Source organism: Megalobrama amblycephala, linkage group LG13, assembly GCF_018812025.1.
Source record: "Megalobrama amblycephala isolate DHTTF-2021 linkage group LG13, ASM1881202v1, whole genome shotgun sequence".
Lineage (NCBI taxonomy): Eukaryota > Metazoa > Chordata > Actinopteri > Cypriniformes > Xenocyprididae > Megalobrama > Megalobrama amblycephala.
In genome coordinates, this window is record NC_063056.1 from 12,269,156 (window position 1) to 12,289,519 (window position 20,364).

At 32.8% G+C, this 20,364-nt stretch overlaps 1 protein-coding gene across 2 annotated transcripts; it reads left to right on the forward strand.

Annotated features, from left to right (window-relative positions):
- Positions 1-1,062: 1,062 nt before the first annotated feature.
- Positions 1,063-20,028, forward strand: tcaim (T cell activation inhibitor, mitochondrial). 2 transcript variants are annotated; one of them, XM_048153449.1, is made up of 11 exons: positions 1,063-1,215; positions 3,597-3,642; positions 3,745-3,877; positions 4,019-4,169; positions 5,723-5,978; positions 8,633-8,755; positions 10,653-10,750; positions 10,849-10,940; positions 11,063-11,295; positions 15,085-15,216; positions 18,933-20,028. In XM_048153449.1, exons 2-11 carry the CDS (start codon positions 3,611-3,613, stop codon positions 19,156-19,158), a joined length of 1,476 nt encoding a protein of 491 aa, XP_048009406.1. In that variant the 5' UTR covers positions 1,063-1,215; positions 3,597-3,610; the 3' UTR covers positions 19,159-20,028. The 2 variants fall into 2 exon arrangements, with proteins under 2 accessions (XP_048009406.1, XP_048009407.1); XM_048153450.1 differs by lacking the exons at positions 1,063-1,215; positions 3,597-3,642; positions 3,745-3,877; positions 4,019-4,169 and adding an exon at positions 4,889-5,024.
- The last annotated feature ends 336 nt before the right edge of the window (positions 20,029-20,364 follow it).

The following is a 20,364-nucleotide window of genomic DNA, read 5'->3' on the forward strand; positions in this document are numbered from 1 at the left end:
CACTAACATTCAAAATGCTGAGATTGTTTTTTTTTTTTCAAAGAAACTAATGAAAAAAGGCAGTAAATGCATTTATAATGTCACAAAAGATTTCTTTTCTATCTCAAATAAATGCTGTTCTTCAAACGTTCTGTTCATCACAAAATCCTGGAAAAAAGTTTTTCATGCTACATTAAGCAGCACAACCATTTTCAAATGTCATAATAATAACAAATATTTCTTGAGCACCAAATCTGCATATTAGATGATTTATATATATATATAACACAGTGCATCGCAGTGGAAGAAGGTGGTCTGGTCTGATGAATCACATTTTCTTTTACATCACGTGGATGGCCGGGTGCATGTGCGTCGCTTACCTGGGGAACACATGGCACCAGGATGCATCCCATCCATGGACCTTGGATCCATGGATCCCACCTCGCAACTTCCAGGATTTAAAGGATCTGCTGCTATGAATCCACATGACGCAGGTGCCAGATACCACAGCACACCTTCAGGGGTCTAGTGGAGACCATGCCTAGATAGATAGATAGATAGATAGATAGATAGATAGATAGATAGATAGATAGATAGATAGATAGATAGATAGTGGCAATACTGCAGTATGTTGGCTATATATTAATGATACTATAGAACAGCAGTACAATTAGAAAGAGACAGTACAAGATGGAAGGCTATACAAATCAAATAATACAACAATAGAAAAACAAATGATAGTAATTATACGAGTACATGAAAACTACTAACCCACACGTTGATTTCCAAACGCCATCTTTCGATAAAAATAACACAAATTATCATACACAAAGTAACAAAAACCACTAAGCCATGTCATTATGTCTTTATTACGCATGTTGTATTATTGACCTTAACTTAGATTACACGTGTAATCTAAGTTTAATTTTATGTATTTAATTTTAGGTATTAGCCTCAAGTCTGCAGTCAGCGGAACATAAAAAAACTGAAATACACTATTCATGCACTTTTGATTTTGATAACCTATAGATGGCGTCAGGACTGACTGATCGCTCAGGCAAAGACGGACTGACGATTAGTTCTGCCTGGCTCATGATGGGAGCAGTTCCCACTAGCTGCACTTGATTCAAAGATAGGCAATTGATTACTCTTGTCTCGATGATTAGGCCTGAATGGAGAACATGAGTTCAAGCTGTGTTTTGACCACAGCGAACATGTAAAATTGCATAATCACAGGTAAATAATTTTATGGTGTTTCTGACATTTTTTATTTCATGCTAACGTGTGTGTGCGGCTGATTAAGTTTGGGACTTTTATGTGTATTTTAAGAGCGAACAGAGTTTGTGTTTGTCCTTGTTTACAGTGTTGATCAGTGTTTATGTGTTGACTTGAGGATTTTGAATGCTGATTAAATCTAATGGCTCTAAAGTGTAATCAGTAGAATGCTGTTTTAGGGTGGAACCATTTCTCGTCGTGTTGTTTGTTTTTCTTGTTTGATATGTGTCAAAATAAGAGGACTGTGAGTATACTATCCACAGTTATGTAGGTCAAGAACACACTCGATAGGCCTACATGTCTGCACCTGACCAGAGTTGACAGTCTCTGCTCAAGTCCAGTCAAGCTTTTATTCTTGTTCAACCGTATATCCTAATATATAATGCATGAAATTATTTAGTTGCAGGTAGACAGCACTGTCATTGTGTATATGACTATATGGGGGTGTGTACCTGGTCTTTGAGAATAAGAAATAAAAATAAAATAAAAGTTAATCCATGCATACATCCAATATGTCTAATTGGCCCCATAGCGTATGGATTTTTGTGAATAAAATCATTAATGTTTATGACATTCCATGAATCCTTTGTGAACCTCAGCCATGTCATTCACCTCAAAGCAAAGCTATCATCTCTTGCCAATGGGTGGCTAGCTTTAAGAATTTTAAAATATAAGGTAGTTCTGATTTTGTTTAAATTATTTTTCATTGACTAAATACCATAAATCCATTATATATGTATTAGAGGTCATATATATTCATATATTAAGGGAAAAAATGTATCACAGTTTCCACAAAAATATTAAACAGCTCAACTGGTTTCATTGATGATAATACTATCTATCTATCTATCTATCTATCTATATAATATATATATATATATATATATATATATATATATATATATATATATATGTGTGTGTGTATATATGTATGTGTGTGTATATACAGTACAGTCCAAAAGTTTGGAACCACTAAGATTTTTAATGTTTTTAAAAGAAGTTTCGTCTGCTCACCAAGGCTACATTTATTTAATTAAAAATACAGTAAAAAAAAAAACAGTAATATTGTGAAATATTATTACAATTTAAAATAACTGTTTTCTATTTGAATATATTTCACAAAGTAATTTATTCCTGTGATGGCAAAGCTGAATTTTCAGCATCATTACTCCAGTCTTCAGTGTCACATGATCCTTTAGAAATCATTCTAATATGCTGATCTGCTGCTCAAGAAACATTTAATGTGTACAATTGTACAAAAATTTTGTGTACAATATTTTTTTTTCAGGATTATTTGATGAATAGAAAGTTCAAAAGAACAGTGTTTATCTGAAATCTAATCTTTTGTAACATTATAAATGTCTTTACTGCCACTTTTGATTGATTTAATGCATCCTTGCTGAATAAAAGTATTCATTTCTTTAATTTCTTTTCAAAAAAAAAAAAAAAAAAATTCTTACTGACCCCAAACTTTTGAACGGTAGTGTATAATGCTACAGAAGCTTTGTATTTCAGATAAATGCTGTTCTTTTGAACTTTCTATTCATCAAGGAATCCTGAAAAAAAAAGTACACAACTGTTTTCAACATTGAAAATAATCATAAATGTTTATTGAGCAGCAAATCAGCATATTAGAATGATTTCTGAAGGATCATGTGACACTGAAGACTGGAGTAACGATGCTGAAAATTCAGCTTTGCATCACAGGAATAAATTACTTTGTCAAATATATTTAAATAGTACACAGTTATTTTAAATTGTAATAATATTTCACAATATTACTGTTTTTTACTGTATTTTTAATTAAATAAATGTAGCCTTGGTGAGCAGACGAAACTTCTTTTAAAAACATTAAAAATCTTAGTGGTTCCAAACTTTTGGACTGTACTGTATATATATATATATATATATATATATATATATATATATATATATATATATATATATATATGTACTGTATATATATATATATATATATATATATATATATATATATATATATATACTTTTATATACTATATATATATACTTTTTTGGCTGCTGAAAATGTGAAAATGTTGCATTTTATTCACAAATAAATTGCGTTTTAAAATATTACATTAAAATATTACATTTAGAAAACAATCAAATAGAAAACATTTATTATAATTTGTATTAATTCACATATATGCTGCATTTATATGATCAAACATAAATATATATATATAGCATGGGGGAATGATTAATTGATCCAGCAGACATGCAGTGTAATGTATAATGTTTGTCCTCTGATTTTGACCTGTTAAAGAGTCTAAAGTCTGTCATGCTTTTCTTTTCTCATGTGACTTCATTTCTCTTGCCAGAAGTAACTAACGTGATGTATGTGACCACCTTCCTGCGTTATGTTAGGTACGTTTTATCCAAATTATACAAAAAAAAAAGGGGAAAATTTACACTGTTTTATTATTGCTGTTCTCATGCATCCAACCAATATCATTCTAATTCTTACAGGCTTGGTGGTAGATGCTTCTCTGCTCGTATCATTCAGAGGAGGAATCTCTCGGGAGCGGATGCCATTAATGCCCTGCGGCCCTTTTACTTTGCAGTACACCCTGATTTCTTTGGCCAGCATCCGAGAGAGAGAGTAATAATAATTAAATAATTCTGTATTATTATATACATAAACAATTTAATGAGAATGCATGATATTTTTTCCTCCTTTTCCACATTTCTCTGCAGAGCAGTTGTGAGGGTTTTATATTGTTTTGTTTTTTCTGTGTTCTAGGAAGTGAATGAAAACTCCCTCCAAAGGTTAAATGGTTATCTGGAAAATCTTCAAAAGCCTGGGGCGAGATCCCCCAAACCTACAAAACTCACTTTTTATGTCAGGGACACAAAAGAAAGAGCAGACTCCAGTGGTAGTCTGCTAGCCTCAGGTAACACCAGTTCATTTCTAATTCACACTGTGATTTTTACTGCCAAACTAAAAAAATTAAATAAAAGTAGTCTCCTGAAGCCATGTGATAACGTTGTACAGTTTGTTTTCCTCACAAAAATATTTATTCCTTATTTTGACAGTTTTGACAGTAAGGTGTCATTTAAAAGTTTGGGGTCAAAAATCTATTTTTTTAAAGATGTTAATGCTTTTGTTCAGCAAGGATGCATTGAATTGATAAAAAAGTGACAAAATGTTACAAAAGATTTCTATTTCAAATAAATTATTAATTCAAGAAAAAATTTTTTCACGTTTCCACACACACACACACACATACAAAATGCCGTTGTTTTTATTATTGATTCTAATAAGAAAGGTTTCTTAAACACTTAATCCTCATATTAGAATGGCACTGAAGACTGGAGTAAGGCAGTGTGTCCACCAAAGCGTTTTTAACCAGATGAAAAGGTCAGGCGCTCTTCTGAAAACACCTAGCAGCATTTTTTTTCTTTCTTTTTTCAGTTAAGACACTTTGGTTGCTATTATACGGAATATCTGCGGAAGTGTTACTAGTATCAAATGTCTGAATATAAAAATGTTAACACAACGTGAAGTACTTGAAGTACTGATTTTGTTCTGTTGCTCTGCTTGTTGTTGTTGTTTTCTGTTGCCATTGTAAAAGCAGGATGTGGCGATTGGTCGGTGTGGTATTTGTCCCGCCTCTCTTTTACTGTGGATGGCTGGGTAAAACTTTTTTCAACTCTCGGCATCTGGAAAAAAATGCCAAGCGCTCAGCGTGAAATAGAAGTTTAGTATGGAAGCTTGTCTCCGCCACGGAATAAAAAAACTACAAAAGGTAATTGCGACTTTTTATCTCACAATTCTGACTATTTTTCTCGCAATTGCGAGTTTACATCTCACAGTTCTGACTTTTTTCTCAGAATTGTGAGAGATAAAGACGCAATTGCGAATTATAAAGTCAGAATTGTAAAATATAAACTCGCAAATGCGAGAAAAAAAGTCCGAATTGCTAGTTTATATCTTGAAATTATGACTTTTTTCACAATTGCAAGTTTATATCTTGCAATTCAGGCTTTTTATTCTTCAAATTGTGAGATGTAAACTTGCAATTGCAATTTATAAAGTCCAATTCTGAAAAAAATTGTCAGAATTGCATTATATAAACTTAGAACTGCGTGGAAAAAAGTCAGCATTGGGATATTATCTCTCAAATTAGACTTTATTTCTCAGAAAAGTCAGAATTGCTAGATGTAAACTTGCAATTGCAAGAAAAAAAGTCGCAATTTGGTGGACTCACGGACTAATGGCTGCTGACAATTCAGCTTTGCCATCACAGGAATAAATTAAATTTTAAAATATATTGAAATTGTAGCAATATATCACAATATAACTGTTTTTTTAATTAAATAAATGCTTCCTTGGTGAGCATAAGAGACTTCTTTCAAAAACATTTACCGACTCCAAAGGTTTGAATAGAAATCTATGTTCTGTTTACAGTGCATGATTTTAATTGAAGAACCCTACATTTCCCAGGATTCCGGTCTGTGAGTTTCACCCTGCATTCTAAGGATGTTCTGAGCACAGTGCTGGATGTTCTGAGGTCCTGTAGCCTCTCGGTTGAACATATGCAGGATGTGCTCAAGGCTGAGACCAAGAAGAGCTCAACACAGCAGCCTGAAACAGCTTTCTATCGGCCCATCAAATGGGACAAGACTTATTACACTTTCACCGGCTTCAGGGACCCAGAGCAGGAGTTGGAGCAAGCCAAGAGAGTGGAGCCCACACTCAGGTATTGAGAGAGAGACCATTCCTGGATGCCATTTCACATTAATCTTTCTTTTTTTAAGTCAGTTTAGGTTGCCTATACACTCTTATAGGGCTGGGCGATAAATTATATCATATCGAGATTGCGATAAAACTTAAGCCGATAATGCCAATAAAAACAGCCTATCACACAGCAGAAATAAACGACAACAGCCAGTCAGTGCATGTCTTTAATATGTGACTTCATCTCCAGAGCTACTTTGAGAGTCTCTTCACAAGCTTTTCACCATTTAATTTGACAAAAAAAGACACACTGAACTACAACTAATAGAACAGTATATTATGCTTAGTTACAAGTAACTAACCCTAAACCTGACCCTAACTGTAACTCTATAGTAAGTACATGTAGTTAATTAATAGCATTCGGTACTTATTTGAGTAATTACAATGTAAATACGGCACTGTAAAATAAAGTGTAACCGGAATATCATACAACCAAGATATTTTTTTCATTCATGTTTTACATTTATACAGTTCTGTTGTGGAGTATCTTATTTGACAAAAAAAATAAAAATAATAATTGTAAATTAATTGTTATATTTTCATTCAATTACATTATAAAAGCTTGGTTAAGTTGTTAAAGTTTATACAAATTTGTATTAAGTCATGAATCTCCCTAAAATAAAATGGAAAACACAGAATTTATGGTAAATTAAAATGGATTTAATGGGGCCCTAAATTTAAAGGTCGTGGAGTTTACTTGTGAAACAAGTTTACATGTTTACATGTGGTAAATAAATAACATGATAAATAGTGATATCGTATGATATGGAAAAAAATATGATATTATTTTTGGCCATATTGCCCTACACTCTTGCACTACCACATGTCTCATTTACATCTCTTTTGCACTTTAATTGAGAGGACAGTGTATAGAATCCAAAAGGAAGGGGGAATGGAAACTGGAAATGTTGCAGGCCAGATTTGAAGGCATGTATTCCATATCTTAAAGAGCACTGTAGCTTAAAGATATAGTTCACCCAAAAATGAAAATTTCCTTAGTATTTATTCACCCTCAGGCCATCCAAGATATATATGTATTTTAGAATAATCAGGACATTTTCATTTTTGGGCGTACTATTCCTTTAATGTGTCAGACCACCTAACTGCTAGACGAGTGCTCCAGCAGCTTTGGTTAATGTTCAATTAGAAATTATGTAGAACTGTTGAGACACCAGTGGGTTGTATCACAGCGGCCAGAAAGAGCCCAGCTGGCAACTTTAGTGTCTCACCAGAAACCTACATTTAGCCTTGTCCTTCTCCTCAGAACACAATCTTCCCAAGCCATTCTTTCTACATTACTGCCATTAATGGTTTTTGTGCCATTTAGTACAATGAGTAATTTGTACATTGAACCACAGATGTGCCTAGACTCAACAGAAACCCTACAGCCTGAGATTGAAGCTTTGGAAACCCTGAGGCTGTGGAAATTAAATGAAAACCTGGCACACGCTTGTAACTGTACAAAGACCTCCACAGACCTCTTAATTATGAAGATGATCAAAACTTTGCTGAAAAAACTGTTGTACTCAGTCTACAACATGCCTACTGTCTTCTAATTGATAGTTCATTTTTTTTAGCAAGTTAAAGGCCTCTTTCTGCTCTGAAATCTTTATTGATTTTTATAAAGTAAAAGCAAGAATAACTTTTATATTACTAATATTTCAAGATGAACACTTACTGGACTGAAGTAACAGGTTTACTTATTATGTCTACATCAATTTTTTTTTTTTTTTTTTTAATAACAATCATGTTAAAATGTGAGTATTAAATATGATCCATCAGGTGATTGATTAATGTTTATTTGTGTATCCCTCGATCATCATTGTATTGCATTGCATTATATGTTTTGCCCCCACAATAAAACCTACAGAGCTTGATCATAAAACTAAGCATTTAAATACCATCATACTAAGACATATTTTTGAGATATATAGAGAGACAACTGATATTTATTTGCATTTTGTGCAAGTACTGTAATCAAGGTCTCATCGATTTACATAACAAGATATCAGAATTTCATCTCACTTTGTGGCCATATAAATATCAGTAACTGCACCATATTTTTGCTCAGTTTGGGCTTCTGAGTTTTTTTTTTTTTCAAGTATGAGCTCCATATTTTCACTATACTATACTATTTAACCATAAAAGCCTGATTTATCAAATGTGATACTCAACAAAAGTATCATAGTTTGAAGATTTAAGATTAGGTTCAATAAACTGTTCAATTTTCTGATTTCAACTGTTCATAATCTGATTATTATTTTATACGCCAGGCTTTACAGTGTTAAACCCGAACTTTAATATTGTTTGCTCTAGTTTTGCATGCTGCAGTGAAAACGGAATTGGCTAAATCTTAACCCGACTACTGTGTACTCCCTGACCCATTTGGAGAGGAGGAACTTTGAGCTTTGTGACAACTTTACGAAAGGGTTTGGGACACTTTTGGATACCTGAATAGTATTGTCAAATACTTTATGTAATATTTGAACAAAGGTATATTATGACAGACAAAGTTCATTGGCAATATTTTTGAATTAATCTGGGCTATATAATGCTTGATTTAACTCATTGGCAAATCTGAAACGTTTCTCTTTCTTTCTTTGTGTTTATCTTCAGTTTATGGCTGAGAAACAATGAGCCGGAGGCCACAAAGAAACAGAATGCCAGTCTTCCACACCGTGAGGAGCTGAAAAGATTGAAAAGAGTGCTTATTCAGAAACTTGGTTTGTTGGATATCAGGTCAGCTCTAACACAGACTATAGTGCTCTTATAGTTTGTTAAGTGTGATTTTTAATCACCGAGCATATTAGTGTGGTGTACTGGTTAATGCTCCAGACTAGCATCCCTATAATGGGTAATTCTTCAGTTAATGGTGAACTTGAAGTCTTAATCCTTAAAACGGTTTAATCAATGTTAAAAGCATTGATTGCATGTCCTGGAAAGAGTACAGTCAAATCATTAATCAACCCCAGGTGACAGTTTGGTTATAATGTCTGATGGTGTGGCTTGCTTATGTTTTATTTATTTATTTATTTTGACTTGGAATTTATTAGATTTAAAAAAAATTAAACTATTCTCAGATGATGTAGTAAAATCTTAAAAAAAAAAAAAAAATGGTGACATTACATCAATTACAAACTGTAAGTACTAATTGGGTTGAAAATTTGATTTTTAAGAAGTTCTTTAGCAGAATTTCCTTGACTTTAAATCTATTATAGAAAAGATTTAAAGGATTAGTTCACTTTCAAATGAAAATTACCCAAAGCTTTCCTCACCCTCAAGCCATTCTAGGTGTATATGACTTTCTTCTTTCTGATGAACACAATCGGAGATATATTAATAAATATCCCGATGCATCCGAGTTTTATAATGGCAGTGAATGGGATCAACGACGAGTATGTATCCATCCATCATAAACATACTCCACACGGCTCCGGGGGGGGTTAATAAAGGCCTTCTGAAGTGAAGCGATGCATTTGTGTACAAAAAATATCCATATGTAACAAGTTATGAAGTAAAAATGCTAGCTTCCACCAGATCGCCTTCCTTAAGAAGAAAGTCTAAAACTCTGGCAGTTCAAAACACTTACGCTACATCCTACGCCTTCTGTATTTAACTTACTAAAAAAGTGTAACTGACGCGACGCCAGTTTACACTTTCTTCGTAACTTGAATATGGAAGGCAGTCTGGAGGAAGCTAGATATTTTACTTCATAACTTGTTAAATATGGATTTTTTAATTATTTTTTTTACGCAAACACATCACTTCGCTTTTATTCAGCAAGGATGCAAAAAACTTTGAACAGTAACAATAATATTAGCCAATAATACCATGGCTGACGACTATGGAAGCCATGGAATAAAAAAATCAAAAAAATCAAAAAGGTAATTGCGAGTTTTTATCTCACAATTCTGACTTTTTTTCTCTCGCAATTGCTAGTTAATTTACACACACACACACACACACACACACACACACACACACACACACACACACACACACACACACACACACACACACACACACACACACACACACACAATTAAAGCTATCTTGATTTTGTTTTCTTTAAAATCATCCTAGCAACTTCACCCATATATTTAATGCTAAACTGTATTCATCATGATATGGAAAACTTCTCCAAATATACACAACTGTCCAAACATTTGGGGTCAGTAAGATTTTTTTTAAAAGTAATTAATACTTTTATTCAGCAAGGATGCATTCAGTTGATCAAAAGTGACAGTAAAGACATTTAGTGTTATAAAAGATGTCTATTTCTAATAAATGCTGTTCTTTGAAACTTTCCATTTATCAAAGAATTATTTCTGTAGGATCATGTGACACTGAAGACTGGAATAATGGTTGCAGAATATCCATCACAGGAAGAAATGACATTTTAAAATATATTAAAACTGTAAATTTCACAATTTTTTCACAGTGCTCTTTTTTTATTTATTTTTTTTATTTTTATTGATTTATTTATTTTATCAGATGCATCTCAAAAAACACATACCTTTAAACTATGTCTGCGTATGCTGGCTTGTGTAAAACTAAAAGACCTATTGGACACATTATCTTGTTCTTCCTGTTCTCAGAATGTTAACCTTTGATATTGTGGCTCTCTGTCCTGTAGGTGGCAGCGCAAATGGGGAGTTTCACATAAATGCTGTCAGCTGCAGAGTCTGAGTCGTCTTTACACACAAAGCCCTGAGGCTCTGCACAACCTGAAAGGTAACCATGGAAATAGGATTCATGAGATGGGATTAGATGGCCCAAATGTTAAATGAGCACAAATATTTACTCAATTGTCTCTCTTTCCCAAAACATAGGACACATAATAGTTTTTACTGACCAATCAGGGATGAATGCCTCAGGGCATGTGATGTTAGGAACAATGGATGTCCACCATCAATGGTCAAAGGTACAGCTTTTTTTATTAAACCAGAGTCATGGTAATCTTTACTTTAAAAAAAAAAGCTTAAAATATCATGGCAAACATTTATGCTGACTATGAGGCATGTGTCTGTCCATGTGTATGTTCAGCTCTTTGAAAGATTACCAAGTTACCGAAGCCTGTTCCAGCAGTCGGATTGGCTGAAGGAGCGTATCAGTCACCTTTTGGGAGGGATTCAGGTGATTCAAATCAAGCGGATGGGTCCAGCTCTTCCTCTGGAGGAACACTACAGTACCCTCAACACCTTCCACAAGAGACTGTTGCCTCAGCGCCTCTTCCTGCACCCCCGCAGCCTGCAAGGCCTCACGATGACCTTGGAAAAGTAAATAGTCATGTACTTTCATTCCAGCCATTTGTTCGTGTGTATTTACTTTGTTTACAACCTTCAACTACGTGAGGCAGGGTGCTCAGAAATGCACTAGATCCCATCACTAAAAGCACGACTGAGCATCAGTGATAGCAGGCTTGAGCAGTGCTTACACACAGGCCAATCTCTTTGGAAAAACACCAGCTTAAAGTTAACATGAAATTGTTTTACTTTTTTAATAAATGATTTTCAAAAGAAAATCAGTAACACTTTTTTTTTTTGATGGTCCCCTTTAGACATTCTCTTGACTATAAGTAACTTTGCAACTACATATCAACTACCAGTCATTAGAGTATTAGTAGACTGTCTGCTTAATATCTGCTTACACTTTTTGATGCTCCCCAACAGACATTCTACTGACTAAGTAACTCTGCAAGTACATGTCAACTTATTCTCAAACCCAAACACTACCAGTCCATTAATACTCTCTACTAATACTCTAATGAGAGTTAGTTGACATGTAGGTGCTTATAGTTACTTCTAGTCAACAGAATATTTAAAAGGGACCATCAAAATAAAAATAAAACTATCAAAATATCTTTTGTATCAGATTGTTGGATAAGGAAATATTTTTCTCCACCTCTGAACCAACTTTTATTTTCTTATGACATAATTAACGGTGAGAAAAATTAATAAAATATTTTTATATCACCACTCAAAAGTTTCAGGTTGGTAAGATTTTTTTTTGTAAAACTTTGCAATAAGGTTTCATTATTTAACATTAGTTTACTACTTTATTTAACATGAACTAAGAATGAACAATACTTCTACTGCATTTATTAATCTTAATGTTAATTTCAACTTACTAATACATTATTAAAATCAAAAGTTGTATTTGTTAACATTAGTTAATGCACTGTGAACTAACATGAACAAACTATTAGCAGCTGGATTTTTATTAACTAATGTTAACAAAGATTAATAAATGTTACAAATGTATTGCTTATAGTTAGTTCATGGTAGTTAATACATTAACTAATGTTAACAAATGAGATCTTGCTGTAAAGCGTTACCATCTTCTAATATTTTTGTCTTTTATGCTCAGCAGGGCTGAATTTATTTGATAAAAATAAAAAAAAAAAAAAAAAAAGTAAGTTTTTCCTGTGATTGTAAAGGTAAATTTTCACCATCAGTACTCCAGGCTTCTACGGAAGAGGATTAGGACCAAGCAATAATAAAAAAATAAAACCATCTCGAGATTAAAGTTGTTAAATTTCGAGAAAAAACTCGTTAAATTTCGAGAAAAAAGTCGAAATAAAATGTTGAGAATAAACTCGTTAAATTACGAGAAAAAACTCATTAAATTTCGAAAAAAAGTCGAAAAAAAGTCGTTAAATTATGAGAACAAATTCGTAATTTAACGAATTTGTTCTCATAATCTAACGACTTTTTTCTTGTAATTTAATGACTTTATTCTCAACATTTTATCTCGACTTTTTTCTCGAAATTTAACAACATTAATCTCAAGATGGTTTTATTTTTTTTATTTTATTGCTTGGCCCTAATCCTCTTCCGTAGGCTTCAGTGTAAAATCTTCAGTCTATGTTAAAATATTAATATTTTCTAACATTATAAATGTCTTTACTGTCACTTCAATTTAATGCATCCTTGCTGAATAAAAGCATTTTTCAAAAAAAAAAAAAAATTGAACAGTGGCATATTTTAATAAAAATATATAAATATAATATAATTAAAGGTGCCCAAGAATGCTTTTTCACAAGATGTAATATAAGTCTAAGGTGTCCCCTGAATGTGTCTGTGAAATTTCAGCTCAAAATACCCCATCGATTTTTTTTTTAATTAATTTTTTTAACTGCCTATTTTGGGGCATCGTTAACTATGCACTGATTTTTTTCAGCGCGCCGCCCCTTTAATTCGCGTGCTCTCTGCCACACGAGCTCTCGATTATATTACAGCACATTTACAAAGTTCACACAGCTAATATAACTCTCAAATGGATCTTTACAAGATGTTCGTCATGCATGCTGTATGCATGCTTCGAATTATGTGAGTAAAGTATTTATTTTGATGTTTATATTTGATTCTCTATGAGTTTGAGGCTGTGCTCCGTGGCTAACGGCTAATGCTACACTGTTGGAGAGATTTATAAAGAATGAAGTTGTGTTTATGAATTATACAGACTGCAAGTGTTTAAAAATGAAAATAGTGACGGCTCTTGTCTCCGTGAATTCAGTAAGAAACGATGGTAACTTTAACCACATTTAACAGTACATTAGCAACATGCTAACGAAACATTTAGAAATACAATTTACAAATATCACTAAAAATATCATGTTATCATGGATCATGTCAGTTATTATCTGCCATTTTCGCTGTTGTTCTTGCTTACCTAGTCTGTTGATTCACCTGTGCAGATCCAGACGTTACTGGCTGCCCTTGTCTAATGCCTTTCATAATGTTGGGATCATGGGCTGGCATATGCAAATATTGGGGTCGTACATATTAATGATCCCGACTGTTACGTAACTGTGTCTGTGTTATGTTGAGATCCGCGTGTTTTCCGGAAGTCTTTTAAACAAATGAGATTTACATAAGAAAGAGAAAGCAATGGAGTTTGAAACTCAATGTATGTCTTTTCCATGTACTGAACTCTTGTTATTCAACTATGCCGAGGTAAATTCAAATTTTGAATCTAGGGCACCTTTAAAAATAATATTAGCCAACAATGTCATAGCCGATGACTATGGAAGCCATGGAATAAAAAAAATAAAAAACGTAATTGCGAGTTTTTATCTCACAATTCAGACTTTTTTCTCTCGCAATTGCTAGTTTACATCTCATAATTCTGAGGGGAAAAAAGGTAACAATCGTGAGATATAAAGTTGCAATTGTGAGTTATTACTTTTTTCTCAGAATTGCGAGATGTAAAGTAGCAATTGCGAGAGAAAAAAAAGGTCAGAATTGTGAGATATAAACTTGAAATTGTGAGGGGGAAAAAAGTCAGAATTGTGAGATTAAAAAGTCACATTTATCTTTTTAATTGCTTTATTCCGTTGCGGAAACAAGCTTCCATAGAAAACAGTGCAATGGGACAAAATCTAACCACCCTAACTATAAAATTAGCTAAATGTAGCCAAAAAGCCAATCCTCCATTGACAGGTTTTAAAGTTAGCTGTGTGATCTGACAAAATAAAATTATTTGCAATCAACATAAATTGCAGATATTTCATTAAAGTAGATGTTTTATTAGTGCCTGCCTGGTTATTTATTTATTTAACTATTTTCTTTTGGTGCCATCGGCCAATCAGAATCCACCTGGCTTATAATAACTGCAAAATTAATTACAGTATATGTTTAGAGTAAACAGAACATATCGTCCGTTGGTGTGGCCGCTTACATAGTTATCTATAATTCTTGATGTGAATCGTCCTTTAAACTCATGTGGCATTTATAGCTCAATTTCATTTGATGCAGCAAATAGCATTATGAGAAATTACATATTGTAGCTTTAAATGGATTGCTGTTGAAAATGTTTTATTGTAAATAATAGTATTCCACTGAGAGGACAAGAGAAACATAAAAAAGAAACAGAAGAGAGACCATACTGGACTGTTAACAACAGATTGTAGATGAATGGTATTGTCTTAATTCCTGCCGTTCCCTGTGTTCTATTCATTTCTGTCGTATTTCTGACTGATATATCCTCAGTGTTCACTGAGAAGTCTTTGTGCTGCTTAATGTCCCGTCAATCATTGCTTTTTCTATTCTGTTCTGTTGCCATAGTGATCGCTCCACCCCCTGCCTGCATGAGACGGGCCACTTCATCATCCCCACTATGTGTGACACCCTCCAGCTGCAGAACTTCCTCCAGAGCCAGGCCCAGGAGGCCCGGAGACGCATTCAGCGGAAGGACAAGTGAGTGCTTGACCTATCATTGCACATTAGCATGACATCAAAATTGACCATTGAATGTGCATGAATCATAAGTAAATTATTCTAAAGAGCAAATATGTTTGTTTTCATTATCTTGTATCAAATTTTGTATTTGTATTCTATTTTGCTGATGTAACCAGGGATGTGAGGGCAGGGAAAACAATATTAACCCCTATTATTACTATATTTAATATGTTCTTGATTCATAATGTTTCACAATCCAATCCAAAGTCCCAATGTATAAAATCAAGTTGCACCCTAAATTATTTTCTACTGAATGTACCGTTACACTTATAAAAACATCACAATACAGAAATTGTTTTATATACAGCTGTTTTATATTTTCTTTGATAATTTAGGATAGCATAATTGTTGTTTTTAGCCACTAGAATTATTGTCTTTGCTCAAAAGTTAGGGGTCAGTAAGATTTTGCTGTTGTTGTTGTTGTTTAGAAGAAATTTATACTTTTTTAAAGCAAGGACACATTAAATGGATCAAAAGTGAGAGTAAATGCATTTATAATGTTATAAACGTTTTCTGTTTCAAATAATTGCTGTTCTTTTGAACTTTCTATTCATCAAAGAATACTGAAAAGAAATTGTATCACGTTTCCAAAAAATGTTATGCCGCACTACTTTGATAATAAGAAATGTTGCAGCATATTAGAATTATTTCTGAAGGATCACGTGACACTGAAGACTGGAGAAATGATCAGGGTTCCCACTCGTCCTGGAAAACCTTGAAAACCTGGAAAATTGATGACAAATTTTCCAGTCCTGGAAAACACATGGAAAATTAGAGAAAATGTAAAATGTCCTGGAAAATCTTGTAGTTGTCCTGGAAAATTATTTTTTTAAAGAGTTCTTGGGTTTTTCTTTAGTGACCAAAGAGCTAAAAGATGGTAAAATGAGCCAAAAAGAGATTTATCTCAGAGTGAAAGGTCAAAAATTATTAAATCCCCACAAGAAGGATGCAATATTAATGCAATACTAGAAATTGCAGTTAAGGCATGACCATTGGACAGCAAAATTGCTTAGTGAAGAATTAAGTGTGAAACCTTCAGAAACCCTTTAGTCTTCAGCGCCACCATTTTCCAGAACTGCAACCTACCTGCAGTCTCCAGAAGTGTGAGGTGTCAGGATCTCAGATACTTAGATTAGGTAAAGAATACTAAAAAAGTCCATCTCTTACCCTGAAAAGTCCACCTTGCAAAGATAATGATCTTCCAAAACTTACTGCCAAAAAAATAGAAGTGTGCATCAGTAGTTAAGTAATGAAAATAAACTATGGAATCTTGTTTCCGCCACTGAATAATAAATAAAAAATATTTTTCTTAAAATTGCGAGTTTACATAATTGGGATTTAAGCTCGCAATTGCAAGGAAAAAAAGTCAGAATTGCGAGTTTATATCACTCTATTCTGATCTTTTTTTCCCGCAATTATTACGTTTTTCTGGCATTTGACAGTTTATATCTTGCGATTCTTACTTCTTTTCTTAGAATTGTGAGATATAAACTTCCAATTGCAAGAAAAAGTCAGAATTGCGAGTTTCTATCACGCAATTCTGACTTTATATCTTGCAATTGTGAATATCAAATCACAATTATGTAAACTCGCAATTGCGAGAAAAAAAAAGTCAGAATTGCGAGATAAAAAGTAAAAGTTGCAATTACCTTTTTTTTTTTTCTTTTTTTTAACGGAAACAATCTTCCATAGTCATAATGTATGATTAAGAGCTCATATTAAAAACCAATTTTATAGTTAAGACATGGCAATAAACCTTTTAAAGACTTAGAGAGCAATATATTACTTTAGGGCGTAATCCCAGTCTTTTATTCCCATTGTTGTAAAATTGAAAATGTCCTGGAAAAGTCCTGGAAAATGATCGCTGAAAAAGAGTGGGAACCCTGAATGATGCTGAAAATTCAGCTTTGCCAGCAAATTACATTTTAATATATATTAAAATGGAAAACTGTTATTAAAAATTGCATAATATTTCACAATATTACTGTATTTTTTATCAAATAAATACAGCCTTGTTGAGTATAAGAGACTTAGCATAAGACAATAAGACAATTTTTTAAAAATCTTATTGACCCCAAACTTTTAGATGGTGAAGTACGTTGGACTTTATTAAGCACTAATTTAGAAAGACTGGTATGATTTAACGGTATATGTCAAAATTTCCATAACCGTACATCTCTCAGTGCTATCATGAAAATCATTTTTTTTTTTGTTTTTTAGTAAAAATATCTAAACGTCGTTAAAATTACATAAATTTACCCAATAACCAAAACTTCCAAAAGTCTTCAAAGAAAATATCTTGTGTTTTGTCTCGTGACTAATGATGTTTTGTCTTGTTTTAAGCATAATCAAGACAACCACAAGAACAAACAAACTTAAGAATTATTTTGGGTTACACTTTATTTGTGTCTTTGTTACATGTAATTACTGTTGTAATAACAGTAATTACATGTAACTAACCCTAAACCAAACCAAACCCTAATCCTAACCCTATAGTAAGTACATGTTGTTAATTAATATTACTCAGCAGTGTTGGGCAAAGTTACTTTTAAAAGTAATGTGTTACAACATTGTGTTAATCCCTAAAAAAGTAACTAATGCTACTTTAGTTACTTTTTATGGAAAGCAATGTTTTACGTTACTTTTTCTCATCTGGGCTGGGCTTGCTTGTTTGTTTTTTAATAACAAAAAAGTTCTATTTTTGCCAAATATAAAGGCCCTTTCACACCAAAATTAAATGACTAAGCCTCAGGCTGAAGGAAATGCAAATTCATGCCTGTACAGTAGAGGGTGCAGCTCAAACATACATTTCATCTGTGCTGCAATTCTGGACTGAAGAAGAATAGGACGCAAAAGAAGAAAGTTCAACACTCTTACTTCAGTAATAAAAAATTAAACAAATGTGATGTTTATCTAAAGTAATTTTTGCTTATTGGTATGATTAAATTTGATAATCGAGGGTCAGCAGCAAAGATATTGGTTAATAAAATTAGATTAAATACATAAAGTATATTTGTATTATTTCACATTTAATTACTACAGGTTTGCGTAATATTCTGAGTTTGCATTTCACTGTTTTTATTCATTTTTAATAGTAAATCTGTTTTTGTGCAAGTGAGATGATTAAATGCTCACATTTAGTCTAGAACTACAATAACCATCATGTTTACATACAATGCCTCTGCACTTACTCGAAATTTCTCTCAAAATGGGGACAGGAGAGCTGTAAGTCGAACAAAAGAACTTGAGTTACTTATTTTGAAAAAGTAACTCAGATATTCTGTAAATTAAAAAATAATGTGTTACTTGACTTTAAGTTACTTTAAAAAAAGTAATGTGACTAGGTTAATTGCGTTGTTGTAATGCATTACCCACAACACTGTTACTCAGTACTAAAATATATATATATATATATACAACCCTTTATTTTAAGGTGTCCTTGTTACATTGTAATTATACAGTTACGTACTGAGTAATAACAACTTGTACTTACTATAGGGTTAGGAATAAGGTTTGTTTAATGTTAGTTACTTATAATTATGCATAATATACTGTTATTACTATGATAAGTACATGCAAAATATATAACAAGGACGCTTGTTATATATTTTTGTAATGTTGCCACAGTTTAAAGCCGTCTTTCATTAAAATGGAAAATATTCCCTTCGATACAGGTTGGAGGCAGAGGAAGAAGACATCATTTCGAGTTGTCTGCAGGATTTGTCTCTGAGCAGTCTGTCTAAAGAGCCCAGCGTGTCGAGCAGTCAGATGATCCCCTGCTGCAGGCGTCTGATGGAAGAGAGATCCCCTCAGATGCAGGGTCTTCATCTGTGCATCTCTCACTTCTATTCAGTCATGCAGGATGGGGATCTGTGTATTCCCTGGGACTGGAAAGGCTGAAACACAATGAACTTTTTTGGGACTTTATTACTATGATTCTCAGGCTCATGTAGTCACAGTAAGATTCTGAAATGTTTGAAACAGCCTATTGTGTAGGCATGATTATAAATGCACTTTGGTTCTAAAATACTAGCAGTGGACCCCAGTGATGTGATGTTATAACTTAGCACAGGAAGTTTGTTGATTATTTGCACTGCCAACCATATACATCACTAATGTGCGTAACACTTAGACAAAAACATAATCATAATCTCTTTTTTTAAGCATCATGTCTCGGTCTATTATAAAAATAGCTTTTGGAAATACCGATAAGGTTCTTTTTGCCTTGAAACTATCAGTTGACTGCTTGAGTCTTTATCATTTCAAAACCTGAATGTACCTGATTCACAGGAGATACACATTTACTAATTTGTCATATTGCTAGAATCTAAAATGCACAGTCAAAAAGTGTTTTTGGACAAATGGTTTTTCTAGTGTATACAAATATTCAGAAATGGAAAAGTGTTCTCTGAAAATTTGAAGAGTTCAGATGTAGTCTCTGTACATTATCAATCGTAAATGCTGTACTGTCTGTCTTGAGATGTGTACAGTGTATCTATGCTGTTTGCTGCTATTGCATTTCAAAGGTTTATAACGTGATATTTGTATGTAGGAGAAATATCGAACTGTGTAACAAAGTTCAAACAATGGTCAAAGTATTAATGGTCACTATTGTATGCATTGTTATTATGTACCTATTTGGTTGTAATGTTTCTGAAGGTTTTGTTCATTGTGATAGTCCATGAATTTCCCACTCTAACAGATTTTGTTATGTCATATATGACTATGATTTTATCACATTGTTATTCTTATTAATGTTTGAAAACAGCCTTTCTGCTTAATGTTTCTTTGTGGAAACCACTTTTGTTTTCTTCAAGATTTTTCAGTATTAATAAATATATATATATATATATATATATATATATATATTTTTTTTTTTTTTTTTTTATTAATACTGAAAAATCTTGAAGAAAACAAAAGTGTTTATATATATATAATTTTTTTATTATTTATTTATTTATTTATTTATTTTTATTGTACTGACCCTAAACATTTGAATGGTAGTGCATCACAGTTTTCACAAAAATATTAAGTAACAAAAATGGTTGTCAACATTCATAATAATAACAAATGTTTCTTGAGCACCAAATTAGCATATTAGAATTA